Source organism: Podarcis vaucheri (assembly GCF_965113315.1).
Source record: "Podarcis vaucheri genome assembly, chromosome: 13".
Lineage (NCBI taxonomy): Eukaryota > Metazoa > Chordata > Lepidosauria > Squamata > Lacertidae > Podarcis > Podarcis vaucheri.
In genome coordinates, this window is record NC_138751.1 from 2,795,923 (window position 1) to 2,821,047 (window position 25,125).

The 25,125-nt window shown below is 50.1% G+C and overlaps 1 protein-coding gene across 4 annotated transcripts in view; it reads right to left on the reverse strand.

Moving 5' to 3' along the window:
- Nucleotides 1-296: 296 nt before the first annotated feature.
- Nucleotides 297-25,125, reverse strand: part of LOC309517919 (phosphatidylinositol 4,5-bisphosphate 3-kinase catalytic subunit alpha isoform-like) — a 31,482-nt gene continuing 6,653 nt past the window's right edge. For 3 of the 4 annotated variants that reach the window (XM_082197537.1, XM_082197536.1, XM_082197538.1), the window contains 18 exons: nucleotides 24,299-24,549; nucleotides 23,964-24,206; nucleotides 23,103-23,188; nucleotides 22,669-22,774; nucleotides 21,335-21,487; nucleotides 19,176-19,310; nucleotides 18,031-18,155; nucleotides 17,038-17,119; nucleotides 16,480-16,644; nucleotides 15,212-15,315; nucleotides 13,747-13,918; nucleotides 11,432-11,538; nucleotides 11,141-11,262; nucleotides 8,145-8,223; nucleotides 6,756-6,926; nucleotides 4,562-4,679; nucleotides 3,910-4,061; nucleotides 298-1,523 (listed from right to left, as the gene is read on the reverse strand). In XM_082197537.1, the coding sequence (XP_082053663.1) occupies nucleotides 1,238-1,523; nucleotides 3,910-4,061; nucleotides 4,562-4,679; nucleotides 6,756-6,926; nucleotides 8,145-8,223; nucleotides 11,141-11,262; nucleotides 11,432-11,538; nucleotides 13,747-13,918; nucleotides 15,212-15,315; nucleotides 16,480-16,644; nucleotides 17,038-17,119; nucleotides 18,031-18,155; nucleotides 19,176-19,310; nucleotides 21,335-21,487; nucleotides 22,669-22,774; nucleotides 23,103-23,188; nucleotides 23,964-24,206; nucleotides 24,299-24,549 (2,657 nt within the window). In that variant the 3' untranslated portion in view covers nucleotides 298-1,237. Of the gene's footprint in view, nucleotides 1,524-3,909; nucleotides 4,062-4,561; nucleotides 4,680-6,755; nucleotides 6,927-8,144; nucleotides 8,224-11,140; nucleotides 11,263-11,431; nucleotides 11,539-13,746; nucleotides 13,919-15,211; nucleotides 15,316-16,479; nucleotides 16,645-17,037; nucleotides 17,120-18,030; nucleotides 18,156-19,175; nucleotides 19,311-21,334; nucleotides 21,488-22,668; nucleotides 22,775-23,102; nucleotides 23,189-23,963; nucleotides 24,207-24,298; nucleotides 24,550-25,125 lie in introns of all 4 variants that reach the window. The other variant, XM_082197539.1, reaches the window with a different exon arrangement.

Genomic DNA, 25,125 nt, shown 5'->3' on the forward strand with positions numbered 1-25,125 from the left:
GTAGTTGTTTCTTTCCTTGACATCTGGTGGGAGGGCGTTCCATAGCACGGGTGCCACCACCGAGAAGGCCCTCTGCCTGGTTCCCTGTAACCTCGCTTCTCGCAATGAGGGAACCGCCAGAAGGCCCTCGGAGCTGGACCTCAGTGTCAGGGATGGATGATGGGGGTGGAGACGCTCCTTCAGGTCTCCTGGGCCTTTGAGGCCATTTAGGGCTTTCAAGGTCAGCACCAACCCTTTGAATTGTGCTCGGAAACGTCCTGGGAGCCAATGTAGGTCTTTCAGGACTGGTGTTACGTGGTCTCGGCAGCCGCTCCCAGTCCCCAGTCTAGCTGCCGCATTCTGGATTAATTGGAGATTAACTTGGGGGTTGTGCCGTGAGATCGACAGGCAGGTGGTTTGGGGCAGACAGAAAGAACTGCGTCCTCCTTCGCACAGAATTAACCCAATGAACTGCTTCACACAAGGCAATTCCTAAAGCCTTTGTAATCCAAGTTGGAATCACTGCTATTCTCGTTCTCCATTTCCAACCAATACTCTCTTTTTCAAAATTTTATTTGAAAAAAAAAAAGAGAGAGAAAATAACCATTTTTTTGTTTGTTTCCTTTCCAACCCTGGACATATATTTTTTTCAAGTATTGCCACTTTCTGCCCATTTCCCCCACGGTAAAACCCCGTCCCCTCGACCACGCTCCCCTCTCCACCTCCCTCTCCCCGTTTTCTGCCAAGGAGGGGGAGAGAAGGGCAGTGGGGGCAATTCAAGTATAAACCTGCCTGGAGGGCAGAGCGGAAGGGCGTCTCCTGTTTTAGCCCCCGATGTGAAAAGTGGGGAAGAGAATTTCAAATTGGGTGAAAGGGTGGGGGAAACACGCATACACACTTCCGGGAGGGAAAAGGGTCTGTTTCCATGCCTACATCTCTCCTACCCACAGAAGGCAACTGGTCCCCGCTTCCTGCCCCCCAACCTCTCTCAACCTCAAGACCCCTTACCCCCAGTGCAGGGGGCTGGGCGACCCTCTCCCCTCCCTTTCCTCCCTTCCTCGCGTCCTGCAAGGCACACCAGCGCTCCTGGATCCTCTCCCTGCCGGTCCCGAGAGGGGATCAGGAACCCGGTTGCCCGAGTTCACACGGGGCTCCCCGCCCCCTTGCCTTGGTAGCTCCGACGGCGCTCCCGGATCTGCTCCCTGCCGCTCTGGAGGGCCGGCGCTTCCTCTCTCCCCCTGGTGGCGGAGGGTCCTTGTCAGTCGTGGCCGGCCTCGCTGAGGGGCATGTGGCGGATGGTGTGGAAGATCCAGTCCATCTTGGTGGTCCAGCCGCCGTGGTGGGCCTCGTTCATCTGCTTGGTGAAGTACTCCAGCGCCTCCTGCTCCGACTTGTCCAGCGCCAGGGTCTTGCGCAGGTAGGCCACGTCGTCAAAGGACTGCAGCTCCGGCATCCCCGAGCCCAGCATCATGGAGAAGAGGTTGATGAGCAGGTTGGCGTGCTGGCGGATGGTCAGGTAGGCCTTGTAGCACATCTCCTGGAACCTGGGAGGGAGAAGCGGAGGGAGGAGGGACTTGACATGGGGGAGATTCAGGGCAGATGTCACAACTATGGAACTCCCTGCCACTGGAGGCAACGAGGGTTACCAACTTAAAGGTAAAGGGACCCCTGACCATTAGGTCCAGTCGTGGCCGACTCTGGGGTTGCGGCGCTCATCTCGCTTTATTGGCCGAGGGAGCCGGCGTACAGCTTCCAAAGGGCCGCCGCGAAGGCGCCTTTGCGGGGGTGGGAAGAAGCCGGGAGCAGCTGCCGAGACTGTGGGGAGCCCGGCGGCGTGGCGCAAAGTAACGGGGGGAGCAAGGGAGAGTCTGCGCCGGGCGCTTCGTGGGCTTGAACTTCCTTCGGTTCCTGGGCTTGAACTTCCTTTGGCACCTCGTGGAGAGAGAGGGAGAGGAGCGGGCTGGGGCTTTGATGTGGGATGCGGTTTGGCGGAGCGAAGACGCGGCAAGGCTTGGCGACAGAGGAAGGGGGGCTGTTTTCGTGGGGAGGTGGGAGGGGGTGTCTTTGACTCTTCCCGGCAACAGATCCTCCAGGCTGGGGAAACTCCTCCTGCTGGGGAGCGACCCGTTTTGTGCTTTGCCCGCTATCCCATTACAATACAGTACCAGGGCGCATCCGTGCTTCGCAAGACGAAAAAATCCGCAAGACGAAGAAACTCGCAGAACGGATTAATTTCGTCTTGCGAGGCACCACTGTACTTAATTCGTTCCGGAGGTCCGTTCTTAACCTGAAACTGTTCTTAACCTGAAGCACCAAATTAGGTAATGGGGCCTCCTGCTGCACCACCAGAGCACAATTTCTGTTCTCATCCTGAAGCAAAGTTCTTAACCCAAGGTACTGTTTATGGGTTAGCGGAGTCTGTAACCTGAAGCGTATGTAGCCTGAAGCGTATGTAACCCAAGGTACCACTGTGTGTGTGTGTGTGTGTGTAAACTGTCGCTATATCTGAATTGTCTCTGTTGTACCCAATTGCAATTCAATGTATCCCTGTTGTGTTTTATGATTTTCCTGATATTGTAAGTGACCCGGAACTGGTCTGTGACCGTAATACAGTGGTGCCTCGCAAGATGAAAAGAATCCATTCTGTGATTCTCTTCGTCTAGCGGTTTTTTCGTCTTGCGAACCAAGCCCATTGAAGGATTAGCGGATTAGCACTATTAGCGCTTTTAGCGGCTTATCGGATCAGCTGATAAGCGGCTTAGCGGCTTAGAAAAAGGGGGGGGGAGAGAAAAAAACCCCGCAGGAACTCGCAAGACATTTTCGTCTTGCGAAGCAAGCCCATAGGAAATTCGTTTTGCGAAGCACCTCCAAAACGGAAAACTCTTTCGTCTAGCGAGTTTTCCGTCTTGCAAGGCATTCGTCTTGCGGGGCACCACTGTAATAAAATTCATTCATTCATCTGTGCTGTTAACCACAATGGCTATCTTCTCCTGCCACGGTCAGAGGCAGGATAGCTCTAGAAATCACAAGCACGGAGAGTGTCCCTGTGGCTGTGAGGTCCCGAATGCGGGCTTCCCGTTGGAGAATCTGGCTGGCCACTGCAAGAACAGGATGCTTGGGCCTGATCCAGCAGCCAGGCTCTCAGATCAAGTGTATAAGTGTGCAAGGGGGAAAGTAGAAGGGAGGAGCAAACTGGGGAGGAAAACCAGTGTTTGCTGCAAAGGCGGGTGTGTGTGTCATTTGAAGTGTGAAGTCCCAGTTCATGGTGTGTGTGTGTGTGTGTGTGTGTGTGTGTGTGTGTGTGGCTCCTGTACACAGCTGGACACTGCAGAAGGGGGGTGTAATTGGGGGAGGAAGACAGGCGTGCCTGGTGTGCTCTGGTCCATGGGGTCACGAAGAGGCGGACACGACTAAACAACAAACAATTTGGGGGAGGGACTTTGGGGGAAGGGAGTGTGGGGAAGCCAGATTCCTAAATTTCGAGTGATGCTGTGGGCGAAGGATGCCTAGTTTGTGTTGTTTTCGGGTGGTGGGGAAGGGAAGGGTTTCCCAGCAAGTTATCAGGAGACGTGTGACCGTACAAATAAAGCTGTACTCGATGGATGAAAGGTTATATGACATCTGACATGATTGAGAATCGAAGAACCAGAAACAGAGAACTTTAAAGCGTTAAAATCGAGATGTGGAAATATGGAAACAACGAGGAGAGGCAGGATTGAGATTTGGAGCTCTGCTTTAAGGTCCAGACTTTGGGAAGTCCCGAAAAATTAATAATTCTAATTTGGATGATAATTTGGTCTTTTTTAGTTCTTTATTTTAATTGGATTATGATTTGATATGTTAATTGGATGTTTTTTATTGGAAAATTAATAAAAAATGATTTAACCAAAAAGAAAGGAGACGTGTGGCTGAAGGGTGCTCATCTCTTACCTCTCAAACTCTTTGGTCTTGGTACACTCCTGCACCCCTTTGCTGATGACGATGAGGAAGTCCTGTGTGAGGACGAAGGGGACGCGCTCCCGCTTGTAGCCAAACTTCTTCTTCTTGTGGTCCAGGAAATGGCCAAAGTCAATGTGGAACAGCTGGTTGGGAAGGCAGCAAGGAGAGAGAGAGAGAGAGAGAGAGAGAGAGAGAGAGAGAGAAAGAAAGAAAGAAAGAAAGAAAGAAAGAAAGAAAGAAAGAAAGAAAGAAAGAAGGGGAGGAATTTTTCACTGTTGCTTGTTTTCCTGGGACGAAGCCCGTGGGTGGGAGGGAAGTGCGCACATTTGTGTAATTATTATTAATAATAATAATAATAATAATAATAATAATAATAATAATAATAATACCCTGCCCATCTGGCTGGGTTTCCCCAGCCACTCGGGGCGGCTTCCAACAGAATATTCAAATACAACAGTCTATTAAATATCAAAAGCTTCCCTAAACAAGGCTGCCTTCAGATGTCTTCTTAAAGTCTGCTAGTTTTTTTTCTCTTTGACATCTGGTGGGAGGGCGTTCTGAAAGCGGGTGCCACCACCGAGAAGGCCTTCTGCCTGGTTACCTGTAACTTGGCTTCTCGCAGCGAGTACAGAAAACCACTCACCTGCCCATCGTCCTTGACCATGATGTTGCTGTTGTGGCGGTCCCCGATGCCCAGGATGAAGGTGGCGACGCAGTAACCGGCGCAGGAACGCGTGAAGAGGTCAATGGCAGCGTCATAGCTGGATCCAGGAAGGAGGGAAACGTTAGCACGAAGGGCCTTGCTGAACACACCAGGATTAGCAGCATGGGAAGCCGCCTTACACCGAGTAAAACCATTGGTCTGTCTTGTTCAGTGTTGTCTACCCTGACTGGCAGCTGTGGCTCTCCAGGGAATCCTTCCCAGCCCTATGCGGAGATGCCAGGGATTGAACCTACAACCTTCTGTATGCAGAAGCTATGAGCTATGGCATCCCTTCTTCCTCATCACCTCACCCCAGCCTCTGCAGCAGCAGACCCCATCACTCCTCTGCTATCCATGCCTCATGCCCCTCGTGGATCCCAGAGCCCTTTTAGCAAATTCTCCCCACACCTGGAACCACAAAAGCCCCCACTTCTTCCTGACCCACAGCTGGCGGCTGCCGCCACCCTGCTGGTTGCTGGTTTGCTTCGAGGCCCAATTCCTGGTGCTCACGTTTAAAGCCCAAAGTGACCCCCCCTCCTTCCCTGCAGACCCTCTCAATCTCTTGGTAGTTCTACCACCCTCATAATTTTTGGCCCAGAATGAAGGAAGCTGCCTTTATACTGTGCCATTGGGGTCCATTTATACTACCATATTTTTCACTCCATAGGGTGCACCAGACCATAGGGCGCACCTAGTTTTTAGGAGGGAAATAAAGGGAAAAATTTTTATTTCCCCCCCCCCCGCCCCAAAGAGCAAAGAAGCCAAGACAGCTAGCGGGATCCATCCCGCTGGCTGTCTTGGCTTCCTCTTTAGCCACGCACAACCTCTCCAGCCAGGAGAGGCTGTGCGTGGCTTTGGCAGAAGCCAAGACAGCGAGCGGGATGTCTTGACTTCGTTTTTAGCCACAAGGCTGGGGTCTGGGAGCAGCGGCAAGGTTGCGCGCAGCTCCCGAAGCTCCCCGGGCTGCAGGCTGCTATCCGCAAGCCTTCGGAGCCCAGCGGGAACTCCCGCCGCGCTCTGAAGGCTTGCGGATAGCTTCCTGAAGCCCGGAGAGCGAGAGGGGCCGGTGCGCACTGACCCCTCTTGCTCTCCAGGATTCAGCGAAAGCCTGCATTCGCTCCATAGGACGCACACACATTTCCCCTTCATTTTTGGAGGGGGAAAAGTGCATCCTGTAGAGCAAAACATACGGTATATCACTGGGGTCCATCTACCTCAATATTGTCCACCCTGATTGGCAGCAGCGGCTCTCCAGAGTTTCAGAAAGGGGAGCCTCTCTCAGTCCTACCTGGAGATGCCCTTGGGGGTGGAACCCACACCTTCTGCAGGCCAAGCAGCTGCTCTGGCACGCAGCTACAACCAGGCATTCTCTGGGGTGAGCCCTCGGCTGTGGAACTCCCTCCCCACAGAGAGGCGCCTGGCACCTTCGCTGGACAACTTTCCTCGTCCGCTGAGGACGCACCATTTTGCCCAGGTCTTCAGCATGCAAGATGCGCATATTTTTAGGACCTGCTTAAAAAGTGGCCGTCGTTTGCTTGGAACTGAGTTTAGTGCTGCTTCTTTAAAAATGGCTGCAACCCACCCTGGGACCCCATGGTGAGGGGAGGGAAGGAATGGAGCAAATACCGTATTTTTTGCACCATAGGACGCACCGGACAATAGGACGCACTTTGTTTTAGAGGGGGGAGAACAAAAAATAATTCTCCCCCTCTCTGCCCAGCGCCCCTTCAGTGAAGGGGCAGGAGGCGCTGCACAGAGAGGGGGAGAACTTTCCCCCTCTTGTTTTCCCGCTCTAAAACAAGGTGCCGTTTAAGGTGCGTTCAGGCGGCTACCTTGGAAGCCTGGAGAGCGAGAGGGGTCGGTGTGCACTGACCCCTCTCGCTCTCCAGGCTTCAGGTTCCTTTCGACCTGCTCTTTGGGGCTGGCAGGGGGAAGCCCCAAAGAGCAGGTCAGGGAGCAGCGGAAAGGCACAGCGGAGAGGCTCCTGCCATAGCCGCGCGTCACCTCTCCAGCCGGGAGAGGGTCGCGGGGCTATGGCGTCTTTGCTCCATAGGACGCACACACATTTCCCCTTCATTTTTGAAGGGGAACAAGTGCGTCCTATGGAGCGAAAAATACAGTAATAGCCACGGACCCTTCTCCCTTGTTCTTGTCCTTCAGCCAGTGGTGCAGAGCGTTGCTGTTGAACTGCAGCGCCCCCTTGAGGCCGCCCTTGCACTGGATCTGCATGATGGTGTGGGAGCTCTTCACCACCTCGATGAGGCCCACGCAGTCCCCGATGGAGAGGCAGCCGTAGGGCAGCATCCTGCAAAGGACCGGGAGGAAGACAGAAGACTGAGAAGGCTTGGGGGGAAACAGGGGATTAGGCATACATACAGTGGTACCTCGGGTTACAGACGCTTCAGGTTACAGATGCTTCAGGTTACAGACTCTGCTAACCCAGATATAGTACCTCGGGTTAAGAACTTTGCTTCAGGATGAGAACAGAAATTGTGCTCTGGTGGTGCGGCAGCAGCGGGAGGCCCCATTAGCTAAAGTGGTGCTTCAGGTTAAGAACAGTTTCAGGTTAAGAACGGACCTCCGGAACGAATTAAGTTCTTAACCCGAGGTGCCACTGTAGTTATGGAAGGTCGGAAAGTCTAAATGGAGCCTCCAGGTTTAGGGACAGCCTACCTCTAAGGGACGCAGGTGGCGCTGTGGGTTAAACCACAGAGCCTAGGGCTTGCTGATCAGAAGGTCGGCAGTTCGAATCCCCGCGACGGGGATTATTTCATACCCACCCACAGCCCCAATGGTTGCTGTTTTGATAAGGATTTCTCGCTGGACCCCTTCTTGGTGGCAGGGAGGGTGCAGCTGTTTATAGTCTGGCACCCCGACTTTATTTAAAACCAACCCATGAAAAGTCTGCAACCTTGCCTCTGAAAACAGCACTTCTGGAAGAAATTTAAAGACTATTTACAGAAGTATTGCAAAATTAATGAGTGTTAGAATGATGTTTGAATGAAGCTAAGCGGTTTCTAGCTGTAATGATATAAAAGAATATGGAAAATTGGATTTTTAAATAGGTAAAAAATTAATGTTATAATATATTAAGATCAAAGATCAGGATAATAAGGAGGGAAAGAAATTGCTGAATTAATTAAATGAACTGGAATACAAAAAAGGGAGGTATGAGGAGGTCAGGGAAACAAGGATATGAATGTAAGATATGGAAAGGTTGATTTTTTTATATTTCTTTTTTTATCTGTGTACTTATTCCGTATTTTTCTTGTATTTTAATTTTTGTCTTTTATTCTTGTATTTTTTGCTTTAATGCAATTCCTTTTTCTGAAACTTTCATAAATATTTATAAAAAAAAGAAAAGAAAACAGCACTTCTGGAACACACCTAGACACTTCTGGACTTGGGGCAGTGTGTGTGTTCTCCAGCAAAAGAGAATTCACTTGTTTTCAAAGCAAAGGTCAAATGAGGATGAAAGAGCAGGCAAAAGTCCCACCCCCACGACACGTTGCCTTAACGCTACCTGAGATCCAGTCCTTGGTTCTGCCACATGCTCTCCATGATCCGGATGATCTGCAGAGTCAACATATCTTGCCGGAGGTCTGGGGAATTACAGAAGAGATGATTAAAATAAAGAGGGGAACTGGAGTGGTCAGGAGTGAGTTGTCCCCTGATGGGCTGAGAGGCTGGGTGTGTGGGTGTGAGATTCGGTGCTGATGCGGGGAGAAAAAATAGCCAAGAAGAGAGAGGAAATCATGGGTCCTAGTGTGTCTCTTCCTTAAAATGGAATGGGAAACTCCAGAAGGGAACAAAGGGACACGACAAGACACAAAATAGAATCCTCCACCCCACTTCAAGTTAGGTTCTTATTTTTGTGTATATTATGTACAGTGGTACCTCGCAAGACGAATGCCTCGCAAGACGAAAAACGCGCAAGACGAAAGAGTCGTTCCGCAAGACGAATTTCCCTATGGGCTTGCTTCGCAAGACGAAATGTCTTGCGAGTTCTTGCGAGTTTGTTTCCTTTTTCTTAAAGCCCCTAAGCCGCTAAGCCGTTAATAGCCACTAAGCCGTTAATAGCCGCTAAGCTGCTAATAGCCGTGCTTCGCAAGACAAAAAAAACCGTAAGATGAAGAGACTCACGGGATGGATTAATTTCGTCTTGCGAGGCACCACTGTACCGTATTTTTCGCTCCATAAGACGCACCTGACCATAAGATGCACCTAGTTTTTAGAGGAGGAAAACAAGGAAAAAAAATATTCTGAACGAAACAGTGGATGTATGATTTTTGTGGTGCAGGCTATAGCCATGGACATGCTATGTGATCTGATGGTGAATTTGGGGTGACCCAATGCAAAAATCATGAGGATCCTTGGGCTTTTACCTCCCCCCTCCCAGGCAGCCTCCTTTATCTCTAGCGTCCCTTATCTCCCTCCCCAATCGCTTTCCGATCAGATGATTCCTTTCAACACCCACTTCCCTCTTTCCAAAAAAAAAAGCATGATCTGCTTTTTGCCCCTGGGCAATTCAGCTCCAGGGACCACACATTCGCTCCATAAGACACACAGACATTTCCCCTTACTTTTTAGAAAGAAAAAAGTGCATCTTATGGAGCGGAAAATACGGTATATGTATATTTGTGTATATCAATTTTGAGTGTTATTTTTGAGCTTGGCGAAGCTTGGGAAGCAGTACCACAGAGGGGTGTTTCCTTGGGTGGGTGAGAGTCTTGGGTAGGAGGTAGCAACCTGGGTGAGAGTCAGATGGCTGTCTGGGCTGGGCCTTGGCAAGAAAGAAAGGCGTGTGAAGAGGGAACGAATCCCCTGACTCTTAAGAGTCTTCCCTCCAAAAAAAAAAAAGTGCTTTTTGCTTTGTGGGGATTTTATTGTTCTCGTTATTACTGTAGTTTTCCAGTTTCATCGACGGTTTTCTATACAGTTTGCAAACTGCTTAGAGACCGTTTTGGCATCAAACCGCGTATAAATGTATGAAATAAATAAATAAAATGCCAAAACTTGCACTGGAAGTAACTCTCTGCCACTGGGTGTTACCTGATGGTTTGGGGTTTTTTTAAGGATGTATAAACAGATGGAGAAAAGATCTGCCTAAGTGCCTGGCTGCAAGATGTTGTGGGCAGTGGAATCACATCCAGTAATGGATTTTCCCATCATGCTCCATACAAGCCCCTCTGGGGGGTAACTGAATGGGTGCAATCTGAAGGAGCAAAGGAGTTCAGGAACCTTGGGCCTAAGGGCTGAATGTGGCCCTCCAAACCACTCTTATCTGCCCTCTCCCAACTCCCTCATTGCTCCTTGTTGCCCCCAAGTATTTCTGCCTGGAAAGGCTGGGCTGGATGAATCCCAGGCTGGAATTAAGATTGCAGGAAAACTATCAACAACCCCAGATATGCAGATGACACAACCTTCGGCTGGGGAGGGCGGGATATAAATAAAATTTATTATTATTATTATTATTATTATTGATAGCAGAAAGTGAGGAGGAATTAAAGAACCTTTTAATGAGGGTGAAAGAGGAGAGCGCAAAATATGGTCTGAAGCTCAACATCAAAAAAACGAAGATCATGGCCACTGGTCCTATCACCTCCTGGCAAATAGAAGGGGAAGAAATGGAGGCAGTGAGAGATTTTACTTTCTTGGGCTCCATGTTCACCGCAGATGGTGAGAGCAGTCACGAAATTAAAAGACGCCTGCTTCTTGGGAGAAAAGCAATGACAAACCTAGACAGCATCTTCAAAAGCAGAGACATCACCTTGCCGACAAAGGTCCGTATAGTTAAATCTCTGGTTTTCCCAGTAGTGATGTATGGAAGTGAGAGCTGGACCATAAAGAAGGCTGATCGCCGAAGATGCTTTTGAATTCTGGTGCTGGAGGAGACTCTTGAGAGTCCCATGGACTGCAAGAAGATCAAACCTCTCCATTCTTGAGGAAATCAGCCCTGAGTGCTCACTGGAAGGACAGATCCTGAAGCTGAGGCTCCAATACTTTGGCCACCTCATGAGAAGAGGAGACTCCCTGGAAAAGACCCTGATGTTGGGAAAGATGGAGGGCACAAGGAGAAGGGGACAACGGAGGATGAGATGGTGGGACTCAGCTACCAGCATGAGTCTGACCAAACTGCGGGAGGCAGTGGAAGACAGGAGGGCCTGGCGTGCTCTGGTCCAGGGGGTCACAAAGAGGCGGACACAAATAAACGACTAAACAACAACAATTTCTGCCTGGCTGGATGTGACACTGAACTCTAGCAATGCCTCTGGATTGCCTGGGTGGAGGATAGAGAGGGGTGTGTGAGTTTGTGTAGAAACAAGTCCATGGTATGAAGGTAAAATTTACATTGATTGCTCCACCCACTTTTGCCTCTGGCCCCGTCCACAACTTGCATGTGGCCCTTGGGAGGTGTGGCCCTCGGGATGAAAAGGGTTCCCCGCCTCTCTGCTGCAAGCATTGCTCCCGGCTCTTCTCTCTCCCCCTCATCCATCCCTGAGCTCCCTTCCCACTCACCATCTCCATTTTTAAAAATGATCTCGTGGTTCGTGAAGAGCAGCTCGGACATGATGTCGGGATTCTCCCAGTTGAGCCACAAGGGGCGCTTGGCCGAAGACATGATCCGGCACTCGTCCAATCTGGAGAAGAGGGAACATCTGGTCCCGGCTGTGTGCTCGGAGGCTGCTTTGAGCTGTTCCCCTGCCACCAGCCCTCTTCCGGGGGACCCAGGAGTCCGGGTCCCTTTCCTGCCCCCTCCTTCCCAACCCCCGCGGCTTTAAATGGCCAAAACCTTCCCCTTGGTCTCACCGGAGGTTGCCCAGTTGGTGCACAGGGTTGAGGGGACAGATGAAGCCCTGAAGCGCCTCCATGTAATCTGGCCTCCTCATCTGCTCCACCAGGAACTTCATCTGCATCTTGGGAGGAGGAGAGGAGAGGAGAGTGGGGACAGAGAGAGGAAGAGAAAGAGCCCCTGAGCTTCTGCAAAGCGTCTCCATACACAGCTGCAGTTAAGCCCAGCCACTCACACACAACGGGAAGTGGGTCTGCTTCCACGCAGGCCTGAGCCCCAGAACCTCTTCTGTTTGGAAAATTAACCACAGCCGAGCTTTCTTAAACGGGGAGCTGGGTTAATCTGCTGCAGCAAAAACGGGTCTTGCGGCACCTTGAAGACTTAAGAACATGAAAACAGTGGCCACCCAGATGCCCCAATGGGAAACCCACAATAGGTATGGGCACTTTTCTACAGCAATAGTGCCGTATTTTTCGCTCTAGAAGACACACTTTCCCCCTCCTAAAAAGTAAGGGGAAATGTGTGTGCGTCTTATGGAGCGAATGTAGGCAGGAGGCTCTGCTCAGCGCTCCCTTTAATGAGCCGCGTGGAGCGTGTATGTGGCTCTTGGGGGCTTTTCCCCGAGGAGGAGAAGGGCTGCCCTTCGCCCTCCTCGGGGAAAGCCCCCAAGAGCCGCACACACGCTCCATGCGCTCTTTAAAGGGAGCGCGGCTCTTGGGGGAGCCTTCATCCCGCTGCCTGGGAAAGGCTGCGTGCGGCTATCCCATAAGCCAGGACAGCAAGAGGGATCACTGCCCCCAAGAGCTGCGCTCCCTTTAAAGAGCACGCGGCTCTTGCGGGAGGTGGGGGAAGGGACAGAGCGCATGGCTCTGTCCCTTCCCCCACCTCCTGCAAAAGCCCCCAAGAGCCGCACTCCCTTTAAAGAGCGTGTGTGCGGCGCTTGGGGGCTTTTCCCCAAGGAGGGAGAAGGGCAGCCCGTCAGTGATGGGCTGCCCTTCTCCCTCCTCGGGGAAAAGCCTGCAAGCGCCACACACACGCTCCACGCGGCTCATGAAAGGGAGCGCTGAGCAGAGCCTGGGATGCATACATGCTCTGCTTAGTGCTCCCTTTAAAGAATATTTTTTCCCTTGCATTCCCCCTCTAAAAACTAGGTGCGTCTTATGGTCAGGTGCGTCTTATGGAGCGAAAGATACGGTGTCTTATGTGTTTATGTTTTGTTGATGGAACAAATACCTTTTTGGCCCTTCTCCACAGTTCTGCTCCAGCAGAAACCCAGGATGGTGGCAGGAAGACAGCTGTGTTCATGAGGTTCCTACTGGGCCTGCTGTGGTACAATCGCCACCCCCCCCTGCCCTTTTCTAACCTGCGCCCATTAGGGAGGATTGTGTGTAGCAAGTGAAAAGGGAAGACTTAGCTCTACATTTAAGCATTTAAGGTTCCCAAATGTGGGTTGCCATCTGATTGGATTTTATTTTGATTTTAGGATGTATTTTAATTAATTGCCTGATTTTATCTTAATGTGTTATATACTTGATGTTAGCCGCACTGAGCCCGGTTTTGGCCAGGGAGGGCGGGATATAAATTATTATTATTATTATTATTATTATTATTATTATTATTATTAGCAGGACCTGAGCACACAAGCAATTCTCCTGTCCTGCAATCTCCATAGTTTAACTACGCGCTGCAGGAAGGCCTTTTCTTTGCTCTGCCCTGAATCTTCCAACATCGGTGTATTATTACAGCAGTATTACAGCATAACCTTTCATGGACGAAGCCCCAAAAATTTATGGCTGTAATGAAATATGTTAAAACTTTCAAGGTGCCACAAATATTGTTGCGGTTTAAGATTTCCTGGTTTCTTTTGAGTCCTGGGGTTTTCTCCTTGGTTTGCCTACTCAGGATCATAGCTGTCAACTTTTCCCTTTTCTTGCAAGGAATCCTATTCGGAACAAGGGAATTTCCCTTTAAAAAAGGGAAACGTTGACAGCTATGCTCAGAATAGAGGAGAACAGTCTGGCCCAGGGTGTGAGTTACAGCAGGGAAGCAGAGAGGGCTTTTAGGACGCCTTCCGTGGCTTTTGTGACAGCCTCTTCAGGCAGTTTTTAGAAGGCTACAGGCAGGTGGAGCAGGGTTATTTGGCCAAAAGTGGGGCGTGAGGTTTGTAGATTTCATTGCACCCACCCTCCTCCACTTTCTCCCCCAGAACGCAAGCCATGGACATAACCCCTCTGAATGAGTGTGTGTGTTGGGCTCTATTTGGCTTTCTCATTGCGGAGGCAATGAGCAGCAGCGCGGCTTGGAGGGGAACTTGGGGGTCCAAGGCAGGTACCTTCTGCGTCTCGTCTTTCTTCTCTTGCTTGAGGATGTCGGTGAGGTTGATGAGTTTCTCCATGGCCTCCACCTGCCTGTTCAGGTGCTTGAGGTACATCCCGCAGCCCCGGCAAAAGGCCTCCAGCATCAGCCCAAAGCGCTGAGAGACGGGCTTGCTGTGCATCTCTGACCTGCGGGAGGCAACAAAGTTCCGACTACTCAGAGCCCATTACCCCCAACCCAGCCCATTCTGAAAGACCCACAACAGCTTGATTCCTGGGACCGTCGCACTGAAATGGGACTCCCTTGCAAAGCTCTCCTTCCTTGGATGGCCATCAGCCATGGAATATTTAGTTGTGGTTCCAGCACCGCAGGGGGTTGGACAACCATACAATTCTATGCACGTTTCCGAGCACAATTCAAAATGTTGGTGCTGACCTTGAAAGTCCTAAACGGCCTCAAAGGCCCAGTAGACCTGAAGGAGCGTCTCCACCCCCATCGTTCTGCCCAGACACTGAGGTCCAGCTCCGAGGGCCTTCTGGCAGTTCCCTCCCTGCGAGAAGTGAGGTTGCAGGGAAATAGGCAGAGGGCCTTCTCAGTGGCGGCGCCCACCCTGTGGAACGCCCTCCCATCAGATGTCAAAGAGAAAAACAACTACTTTTAGAAGACATCTCAAGGCAGCCCTGTTTAGGGAAGCTTTTGATGTTTGATAGGTTATTGTATTTTAATATTCCATTGGAAGCCGCCCAGAGTGGCTGGTGAAACCCAGCCAGATGGGCAGGGTATAAATATATTATTATTATTATTATTATTATTATTAATTATTATTATTACTATTATATGTTTCTAGGACTGGGGAGGGATAGTAGCTCAATGGAACTACAGTACCCTCCTACAGCACATTGCTACTGGGGAGTCTGCTGGAACCATCAAGGAGAAGTGTCTCCACCTGCCTTGGATATTGTTGCTGCTGCGATTTAATTTTTTTATTTTATTGGTAGGCATTGCTTCAATGCTTCTTTGCCCTATTGATTGATATTAGTGCGACCGTTTCCTGCTTGGCAGGGGGTTGGACTCGATGGCCCTTTTGGTCTATTCCAACTCTATGATTCTATGATTCTTGTTTAAACTGCATTCTGCTTTGAAACCATTAGCACAGCATCTCGAAATGTTGCTAACGTTTATTCTGCACGTAGCTGTGAGCTGCTCTGAGCAGGGCTCTAACACGGAAAAGCAGCATGCGTGCAAATGAGCTGGCGATGGTGACGATAACGGTGACAGCGCACAAGTGGGAGCTGCGATGAAATGTCGCAGCGCGTTGCATTGTTTTGATGCTTTAAATGCATGGTGTGTACGCAGCGTAGACAAAGGTCCTGCCCCAAGTCCTGAGGGCCGACCTATACACTTGCAAACTTCCTGCTCCGCTCCGCTTCTATTATCCCCACCACACCCATCAGTTCCACATCTTTCACCCTGACACTTACTTGAGATGCCAGAAGTAAAAATGTCCAATCCGTTGGTTGGTCAGGGCTTTCATGGTCAGGAAGCGAGCCAAGGGGTTGTCCAGGTATTGCTCGTACTTGAGAACCTTCAAGGGGGAGAGTCAAAGGTGTCAAAGGGTGTGTGTGTGTGTGTGCGTGTGTGTGTGTGCTTATTTCTAGCTTGTGGGTGCTGTGCCATGCAAAAGAGAAAGAGCCACGGAAGGAGTGCAGCTTGCCCTGTCGCCCTGTTGGTCCTGCCAGGACAAAAAGCGCACAAGAGGCAGAAATCCCCATTGTTGTATCTCTGCACGGCCATGCTAGCTAGGGCTGGTGGGAATTGCGGTCCAAAGTGCCTAGAGGGCAGAAGGTTGGCAAAGTCTAATTGAGTTTATCAACTCATGTCCCTCTTTCTGTTTAGCATGCATTCAAGGCAAACTTACGAGGAATAGAATAATAATTTTAAAAAGCCAACCATGGTCAATGAAATATACTCGGAGTCGAGAGTGGATTTCATGCTCTTTATTCAGCTCATAGTGGTGAGGAGGAATGGAAGTTCCCCCAGAATGTCTGCTTTATATACATTATTTACACAATGGGCCCCACGTGATTGGCTAATTCCGGGATTCACCTGTAGGCCAATCAGGTTGCGGATTCATTTCCACCTGGAACTGGATTGGGTGGTTTCTGCGGACCAATCAGACTGCTGCATTGTTCTAGGACCAATCACACTGCTGCATTCTAAATCCTATTGTTCTAGGACCAATCAGACTGCTGCATTCTGAATCCTATTGTTCTAGGACCAATCAGACTGCTGCATTCTGAATCCTATTGTTCTAGGACCAATCAGACTGCTGCATTCTGAACCCTATTGTTCTAGGACCAACCAGACTGCTGCATTCTGAACCCTATTGTTCTAGGACCAATCAGACTGCTGCATTCTGAATCCTATTGTTCTAGGACCAATCAGACTGCTGCATTCTAAATCCTATTGTTCTAGGACCAATCAGACTGCTGCATTCTGAATCCTATTGTTCTAGGGCCAATCAGACTGCTGCATTCTGGACCCTATTGTTCTAGGGCCAATCAGACTGCTGCATTCTGAATCCTATTGTTCTAGGGCCAATCAGACTGCTGCATTCTGGACCCTATTGTTCTAGGACCAATCAGACTACTGCATTCTGGACCCTATTGTTCTAGGACCAATCAGACTGCTGCCTTTCGGATCCTATTCAACATAGTACATAACAGTCAATAACACCAGAGATGGTTACCTGCACCAGCTGGATGAGATACTGGGAAAGCTTGTCGTCCGTGAGGCCCTTCACAAGGCATTTCAGAGCAAACTCCCTCACGACCGGATCTGGGAAGTTGCAGTCGAGGAGTTCCATGGAGAGCTCAGGTTTAATCAGCGGCCATTCCCGGAGGAGGCAGTACATCTGCGGAGGGAGAAGGAAGAGGCAGGTTGGGAATTACAAGGGAAATGATTTGCAGGAAATCATCACAGGGAACCAGGCAGAGGGTCGTCTTGGTGGTGGCACCCGCCCTGCGGAATGCCCTCCCACCAGATGTCAAAGAGAAAAACAACTACCAAACTTTTAGAAGACATCTGAAGGCAGCCCTCTTTAGGGAAGCTTTTAATGTTTAATAGGTTATTGTATTTTAGTGTTTTGTTGGAAGCCGCCCAGAGTGGCTGGGGAAACCCAGCCAGATGGGCGGGGTATTAATAATAATAATAATAATAATAATAATAATAATAATAATAATCCAGCTTTGAGGGGGAAGGTGGCCCGTGTCTCTGACAAGACACCCAAGAAAGCTCTTAGTCTTACCTGAGCCACTTCGTCCCGCGAATTCCACTTGACAGACAGCAGTAATTTAGGGAGGGTCTCCGGGATGTTGACACAGTAGTGCCTGGAAGGGGGGGGAGAATCATAGGTCTGTAGAATCAGAAGGGGGCTAAAGGATCATTTAGTCCAACCCCCCTGCAGTAGAGGAATCACAGCTAAAGAACCCCTGAGGGATAGACAGGACCCAGACCTCCTGTTCTCACCGCTCACAAACCCCAGAGTCCAGCCCCATATCCCATCTGCTGCGCTAACCCACTGGAACTAATTCTGCTAACAGGTGCAGTCTTAATGCCAGCCTGCCTTTACGATATACGATATCTTTATTGTCCTTGTCCCATACAGAACAATGAAATTGAAAATCTACATAAAACATTCCAAAACCCCTAAAAACTCTGAAACCCCATTTTAAAATACAATATACTATAGAGACTCCTTATGCTGCGTTTAGAACCAGAATTGCATTTGCGTAGAAACTGTTTTTCAGGAGGCTAATCCTGGTCTTTATAACCCTGGACCTTCTTCCAGAAGGCAGAAGCTTGAAAGAGATCATTTCTGGGGTGCGCACTATCCTGCGCTATCTCTGCAGCTTTCTTAGGCCACCCAGTTATTCTCTTCGCAGTCTTTACAACCCTGGACAGCGTTGTTTTTCCCCTGGCCTTGCAGCTCCCAAACCACACACACAGACCATAAGTTAATACACTCTCCACAGTACAATGGTAAAATGCCACCAACAGCTCCTTTGAGAGATTGTTTTTCCAGAGGATTCTCAGAAAATATAACCTCTGCTGTGCTCTCTTCATCAGAGGCGGGCACCCATTGCCTTAAGACGGTCCAGTGTCATTTATTCTTTGTTTAAACAAATAAGTCACCCCTCCCTTTGAATGTGCAAATCTCATCTAGCATGGAGGTGGAGAAATCTGGCAGGAGGCCCTCTCCTGCTACAGAGATCACCCAGGATCCCCGGCGCCCACCCACCGGTGTCGCCACAGGAAGTCCTTCTCTTGCTCCGTGATCTCTGAAAGGGGGTCTCGGTTGCAGATGCTTCTCAGCTGCTCCAGCTCACTCTCATCCAGGGAGCTGTCCCGGGCCAGGCGGTTGCTCTGGACAAAGAAGGCAACAGAAGAAGAAGGTTATCACCCCAGTTCAGAACCTGCAGTTTGGCTCCTTCCCATCCCTCCCTCTATCACTTGGCCGGCCAGCCCTTCCCAGATCAGAGATGTGTAGCCTCAGAGATGCTTCCTATGCAGTGGAACAATCCCTGGCAAGTTAACAGACCGAGCTGCAAAACCAAGGCCTTGTATCCATGTGTCCTACATTTGGTTTCCCTGCCAGGCACTTCAGCTAAATATATATAGATCTACTCTCTTGACTAGGAAAGGTTTCACTATGGAAACGAGGGAACTTTTTTCTCTCGTTTTCTCTTGCAGCATTGTCTTTTTTTTTTTTTTATCTGACAAGAAGAAGAAGAAGCCTTAATGTGTTTCCCAGCCTTCCCTAACCCGGTGCCCTCCAGACCAGTGGTTTCCAAACTAGCCTTGGCCCTATAAAAGCTCATCCCCCTTGCCCTCTACCCTACAAAAGGCACTATTCAGTATTGCGGTTTGCACAACCTCCTAAGGGAGAGTGTGACACCGTAAAATTCAAAACAGTAACAATGAATTGCACATTTATTCAAAATCCAGTTAAAAACATGTAGCTTAATTAATTCAGCAAAATGGATGAGCTTGGTCAGGCGATACCAGCTTTTCAGACCCTGTAGTCATTTCCACCTCCAGCGCCCTCCTGCTGCCCACATGCCTCCTAGTGCCTAAGTAACGCCCCCCCCCAAGGGGCACTACTGCCCACTGTTCTGGATGCTGAGGACTACAACTCCCATCAGCCCTAGACTGTGGCTGATGGGAGTTGTAGTCCAACAACATTCAGACAGCACTCAGTTGTGTCCTGTGGCATTGCCTCGTCTTCTCACCCCAAGCCTAGGAAAGTGAGTGCAGTGAGAACAGGAAGACCTGTCTGAGTAAGTCAGACGCCCCTTTCTTTCTGCCCACGAGAGCAGTTTCTCCTCCCCAACAGACGCCTCTGCTTCACTCAGCAAAGTCCTATGATGGAGTTGGGTCTCTTACCAGTCCCACCATACAGTAGTTGAGCCCAAGCTCCCGGGACATGGCCCAGTTGGCGTGCTCCTCTATCTCGGTGGCGTCAGCAAATTTGACGGTGTGGCTGTACCAAGTGAATTCCAGCTCAAGGCACGGGGTCTCCTACGGAGGGGGAAGCAAAGGCGATGAGGTCGCAGGTGTGTAAGAACCTAAGGATAGCCTGCAGGATCAGGGCCCATGACCCTTCTAGCCTAGCTTCCTGTTTTCTCAGTGGCCACGCAGATGCCCCAAAGGGAAAACCAAAAGCCTTCTCTAAGGCCATCCAAGTTGGTGGCCATGGCTGCCTCCGGTGCCTCCATACTTTTAACTATGCGCTGCGTGAAGGCCTTCTTTTATCCGTCCTGAATCTTACAGATGTAGGGCAAGAACAGGGTCCTCTTTCATGTTTCCAGGATGAAAAGTTGCAGGATTTTAGCAGGAAGTTACGGGGGGACCTGTGCCAATTGGCAACGAAGGTGTTCATTAACTCGGAAACCTTTTGCGGGAGCAAATGGGATTGAAAGCGAGTTTGTGTATAACTACCCTGACACCATGATGAGCACAAGTCGTTGTGAATGCAGAAAAAAAAAGATGCCCTGAGATAACTTTGGATAGCAGGTTTTATAAGAAGCTAGTAAAGGAATGTTTCTGCATACATATGTACTCTTATGGAGAACAAATTAAAGATGTTGTTATGTACTGAGTTGAATAGGATCCAAAATGAAGCAGTCTGATTGGTCCTAGAACAACGCAGCAGTATCATTGGTCTGCAGGAGCCACCCAATCCGGCTCCAGGTGGAAGTGAATCCACAACCTGATTGGCCTACAGGAGAATTCCGGAATTAGCCAATCATGTGGGGCCCATTGTGTAAATAATGTACAGTAGATAAAGTGGATACTTTGAGGGGAGTTTCATTCCTCCTCACCACTATGAGATGAATAAAGAGCATGAAATCCACTTTCGACTCTTGAGTATATTTCAGATGTGGTGCACTATATCTTATATTATTATTTATAAATCCACCAAGGGTTCTGTTTAGAGCTTATCCACACTTCCTCTGCTCTTTCCAGGCATGGTCTGTGCTTTAAAGCTCCTTGTCTGAGCACCTATTTTCTGCCCCAGAGCTTTCCCTGAGAAAACCCACCCTTTAAAGCTTAATCAGAGCCAACGACGATCCATGGAAAACACAAATCGACTATTGTTCCGATTGAGCGCTAAAGAGTGGGTTTTTGAAAGGGCAAAAGAAACCCCAAAATGCTCAGACACAAAGCTTTTAAGCGTGGACTTGTACCTGGAAAAAGCGGGACAAGCCTTTATTCTCCCTTTTCAGACTTTCTTGGAAGGCTAACCAGATGGTTTTAAGATAAGGTGGCTGCAGGCTGATGCAGAAACAGGCATTAGTTAAAGGCCACTTTATTTGCACTAGCAGCAAAAAAGATAAAGAGAGGCCTTTCTCACTCGGATCAGTGCTACACGTTAAGGGAAGTTTTTAACACAATGGAGCAGTATGTTTCCGAGCACAATTCAAAGTGTTGGTGCTGACCTTTAAAGCCCTAAACGGCCTCGGTCCAGTATACCTGAAGGAGCGTCTCCACCCCCATCATTCTGCCCGGACGCTGAGGTCCAGCGCCGAGGGCCTTCTGGCGGTTCCCTCATTGCGAGAAGCAAAGCTACAGGGAACCAGGCAGAGGGCCTTCTCGGTGGTGGCGCCCGCCCAGTGGAACGCCCTTCCAGCAGATGTCAAAGCGATAAACAACTACCTGACATTCAGAAGACATCTTAAGGCAGCCCTGTTCAGGGAAGTTTTTAACGTGTGATATTTTACTGTATTTTTGGTTTTTATGGAAGCCGCCCAGAGTGGCTGGGGAGGCCCAGCCAGATGGGCGGGGTATAAATAATAAATTATTATTATTATTATTATTATTATTATTATTATTATTATTATTATTATTATTTTAAATCCAGCTTATTTGTATTCTAATTGGTTTGGTGATGTGTGTTTTGCACATACGTGTTTTATGTCCATATTGTAATGGCCCCTGGCTACAAACAGTAATAAAACCTAACTTGGACAAAAAGCAATGCAGTAACAAAACAACAACAACAACAACAACAACGGCATTGTAAAGTAGACTAGCAGACTCACTTTATTGGGGTTGGAGCCCCCCACTCCAATGGGGTTCAGCAAATCCTCCAGGCCATGGGGAACGGGCCAAAGGTTCAGAGCCATTTTCCCAGCCACCAGCGTGTCTTTGTAATCAAAGAGGTTGACGTTGCCCCAGGCCAGGGGGCAGTGCTCCTGTTAGGCAAGGGGGCAGAGAGACCATGGGGGGCTGAGTCAGAGCGCAGAAGGAGTGCCTCCGTCCCTTAAGCTAGCGGACCCTCAAACAGCAGTCTTTTTTAGACAGGGGACCCACCTTTAACCCAAACATGTATTTGGAGAACCACTTCTTACTTTTAAAAAACATTTATTTGCACCGCAGGAGGGCTGCTGCTGCGACCCGCCTTGAATCGGGCCGGAACTCTGTCATGTGTCCCAACCAGCCGGTTGAAGACCTTGCCCTTCCCAAGATTCCCCATCACAGACAATCCAGGTGTCTTGGTTTGCAGGCTGAACTTAATTGCCCCAAAAGAAAAGAGGTGCTGGGGCTCCTGAAATCGCCTGACCCCTAACCTGTAGCTGCAGTTTGGGGGAAGGCCTAGGCCCGCAGGGATCAGCAAACATTTTCAGCAGGGGGGCGGTCCACTGTCCCTCAGACCTTGTGGGGGCCAGACTATATTTGGGGGAAATGAATGAATTCCTATGCCCCACAAATAACCCAGAGATGCATTTTAAATAAAGGTACACATTCTACTCATGTAAAAACACACTGATTCCCGGACCGTCCGCAGGCCGGATTGAGAAGGCGATTGGGTCGGATCCGGCCCCCAGGCCTTAGTTTGCCTACCCACGGCCTAGGGCTTGTGCACATCCTCGGCTGTGCTCTCTTCTTCACCACCCTTTTACACATTCAAGGACTAAGGCAGGGCCACAGCTCAGTGGGAGAGCACCTGGTTCGCAGGTCCCAGGTTCAGTCCCAGGAAGGGCTGAGAGACGAATGTCTGAAACCCTGGAGAGCCGCTGCCTGTCATTGTTGTATTTAATACAGTGGTACCTTGGGTTACATATGCTTCAGGTTACAGACGCTTCAGGCTACAGACTCCGCTAACCCAGAAATAGTGCTTCAGGTTAAGAACTTTGCTTCAGGATGAGAACAGAAATCGCAAGGCAGCAGGAGGCCCCATTAGCTAAAGTGGTGCTTCAGGTTAAGAATAGTTTCAGGTTAATGACGGACCTCCGGAACGAATTAAGTACTTAACCCGAGGTGCCACTGTATTGAGCTGAATGGACTAATGCTCTGACTCAGGACGAGACAGCTTTCTACAGGTGTCAGCTGACCCTTGAATTAAACCACGGGGAAATCCCAAATCCCGGCTCACCTCCTTGGCCCCTTTCCGGCCTTTCACTGAGCAGATGGAAACGCACAGTCGGGCAGCCCGGGGCAAGTCGGTGAGATAGATGTCGTACGACAGCCACTCGTTCCACCTGGCAGTGAGGGAGAGAGGGAGTGGGGTATCAGTACAGGGGGGCTGCAGAGGAAACTCGCCCCCGCCACCCTCTTCAGGGCGCCAGATCCCCTCGTCCCCATACTTTTCTCCTTCCCCCACCAGAGAAGTGCAGTTTAAGCTTTGCATGCAAAAAGGGGTCCCAAGTCGAATCCTCAATGGCATCTCTAGGCAGGATTGGGAAAGACCCCCCCCCTGCCTGAAATTCTGAAAGCCACAGATCTCAATGAAGGCCGTTGTGAGTGAGGTGGACCCCCAACGCCCTGGGTCAGTATAAGGCAGCTCCCCGTTAGTTATGCCACAGTTACCGAGGGTTGGAACACGGAACGCGCTGCGTGTTGACGTTGTCGCAAAGGGGCTCCCCGCCGTGGAAAATCCCCGTCCGGACGTAGATCTGGAAAGGGATTCAATGGATTCAAGTTACAAGAAAGGCGATGCCGACTAAACACTGGGGAGAACTTTCTGACGGTATGGACTGTGGAATGGACTCCCTCGGGAGGTTGTGGAATCGCCTTTCTTGGATGTTTTTAAGCAGAGGTTGGGTGGCTTTCTGAATCAGGGATGCTTTAGCTGAGATTCCAGAAGTGCAGGGGTTTGGACTATGTTATGTACTGAGTGAATAGGATCCAAAATGCGGCAGTCTGATTGGTCCTAGAACAATGCAGCAGTATGATTGGTCTGCAGGAGTCGCCCAATCCAGCTCCAGGTGGAAGTGAATCCGCAACCTGATTGGCCTACAGGAGAATTCCGGAATTAGCCAATCACGTGGGGCCCATTGTGTAAATAATGTATATAAAGCAGATACTTTGAGGGGACATTCATTCCTCCTCACCACTATGAGATGAATAAAGAGCATGAAATCCACTCTCGACTCAGAGTATATTTCAGACTAGGTGACTCTCAGGGTCCCTTCTATGAGTCCTAAGAGGAAGAGTCCGGGGGTCTCCTGCTCTTAACACCACTGGCCCCTTCCCTCTCCAAGGAGCCACCCTCCCACAGAATAAATTTAGCAAAATTTGCCACCCTTTGTTTTGCTTTGTATATAAATGCAACAAAATATAAAAAATAAACAGGGAGTCGGTCTGTGCAATGCGAGTTGTATGACCCCCCTACTCCCTCCCAGGGGAAACTTGGATGCCTGGCTTCACTTGCTCCTTTCCCCCCACAACCTTATCGATATCCCGGATGTTGACGTTGACGTAGGTGGCGCACAGGATCTTGATGCGCAGGAGGCTGTTGATGGACCAGAGCGACTTGGTGGGGACGTCTCCGTTGACGTGGGAAGAGGTGGCCGAGCGGCGGGCGTAGGAGGGCAGCACAAAGACGTTGGCCGGCAGCTGGCTGTAGAGACTCTCTTTGCTCATGAGCATCAGGTGGGGCAGGCGGCCGATGGTGATGCAGTTCCTCATGTACTGGGGAGGGGAGCAGGGAGAGGGGAGGCAGTGAGTGGCGTGGGGTGTGGAAGGGAGGGAGGCAGGGCTGTGGGCAGGAAGGGCCACCTCACCTTGTACTGGCTGAGTGGGTATTTCTCCAGCAAGTACTCGTCGCAGCCGCACACCTTGAGGAGGTACTTCCCCTGGTACTCCTGCACGCACAGGCGCAGCTGCTCCGGCGACAGGTGCATGCTCCGTGTCTTCTTCCGGATGGCCTCGGCGATCACCTGCTCCGGCAGCGCGTCGTGGGGGGTCTTGAGGGTGTATTTCTGTTTGTCGTTGTTTGGAGACACAATAACCCAAATGGTAACTATGATCCGACCTTCAGGAGACGGAAGGAGGGTGGGGGGGAAAAGCAGGACAAGGAACTGTCATTCGGGTGAGCTGGTATGGTGCGGCGGAGAGAGAGAGAGAGCGCATGGTCAGCGTGGCCGGGGTGGGGGGAGGCGGGGGGGGAGAGGGAATGGGAGGACCCTCTGGCGAAGTCACTATATCTCAGCCTGGCCTACTCTACAGTAGGGATACCAGACATCCCCGGTTCCCGGGGACTGTCCCCGGATTTGCAAATTTGTCCCTGGACAAATCCCATCCTTGGATTTGCAAATTTGTCCCTGGACAAATCCCGTCCCCAGATTCGCAAATCTGTCCCCAGGAAAATTGATAGCAACAGCCTCAGCAGCCCGGAGCGCAGTTGGCTCTGGCTGGCTTCAGGAGCTGCTCGCTGCCGTGGCGCCTGCCATTTTTCCTCGCCGAAAGTCCGCATATGATGATGTGTCTTGTGCGCAACCCATCACAAGGGGACATCCGGCGAGGAAAAATGGACCCCAGGCATATCTTTGCTCTCATAACTGAACTTCTGTTCTCACAGATACTAACAGCAGAAACAGGTCACAAAGAC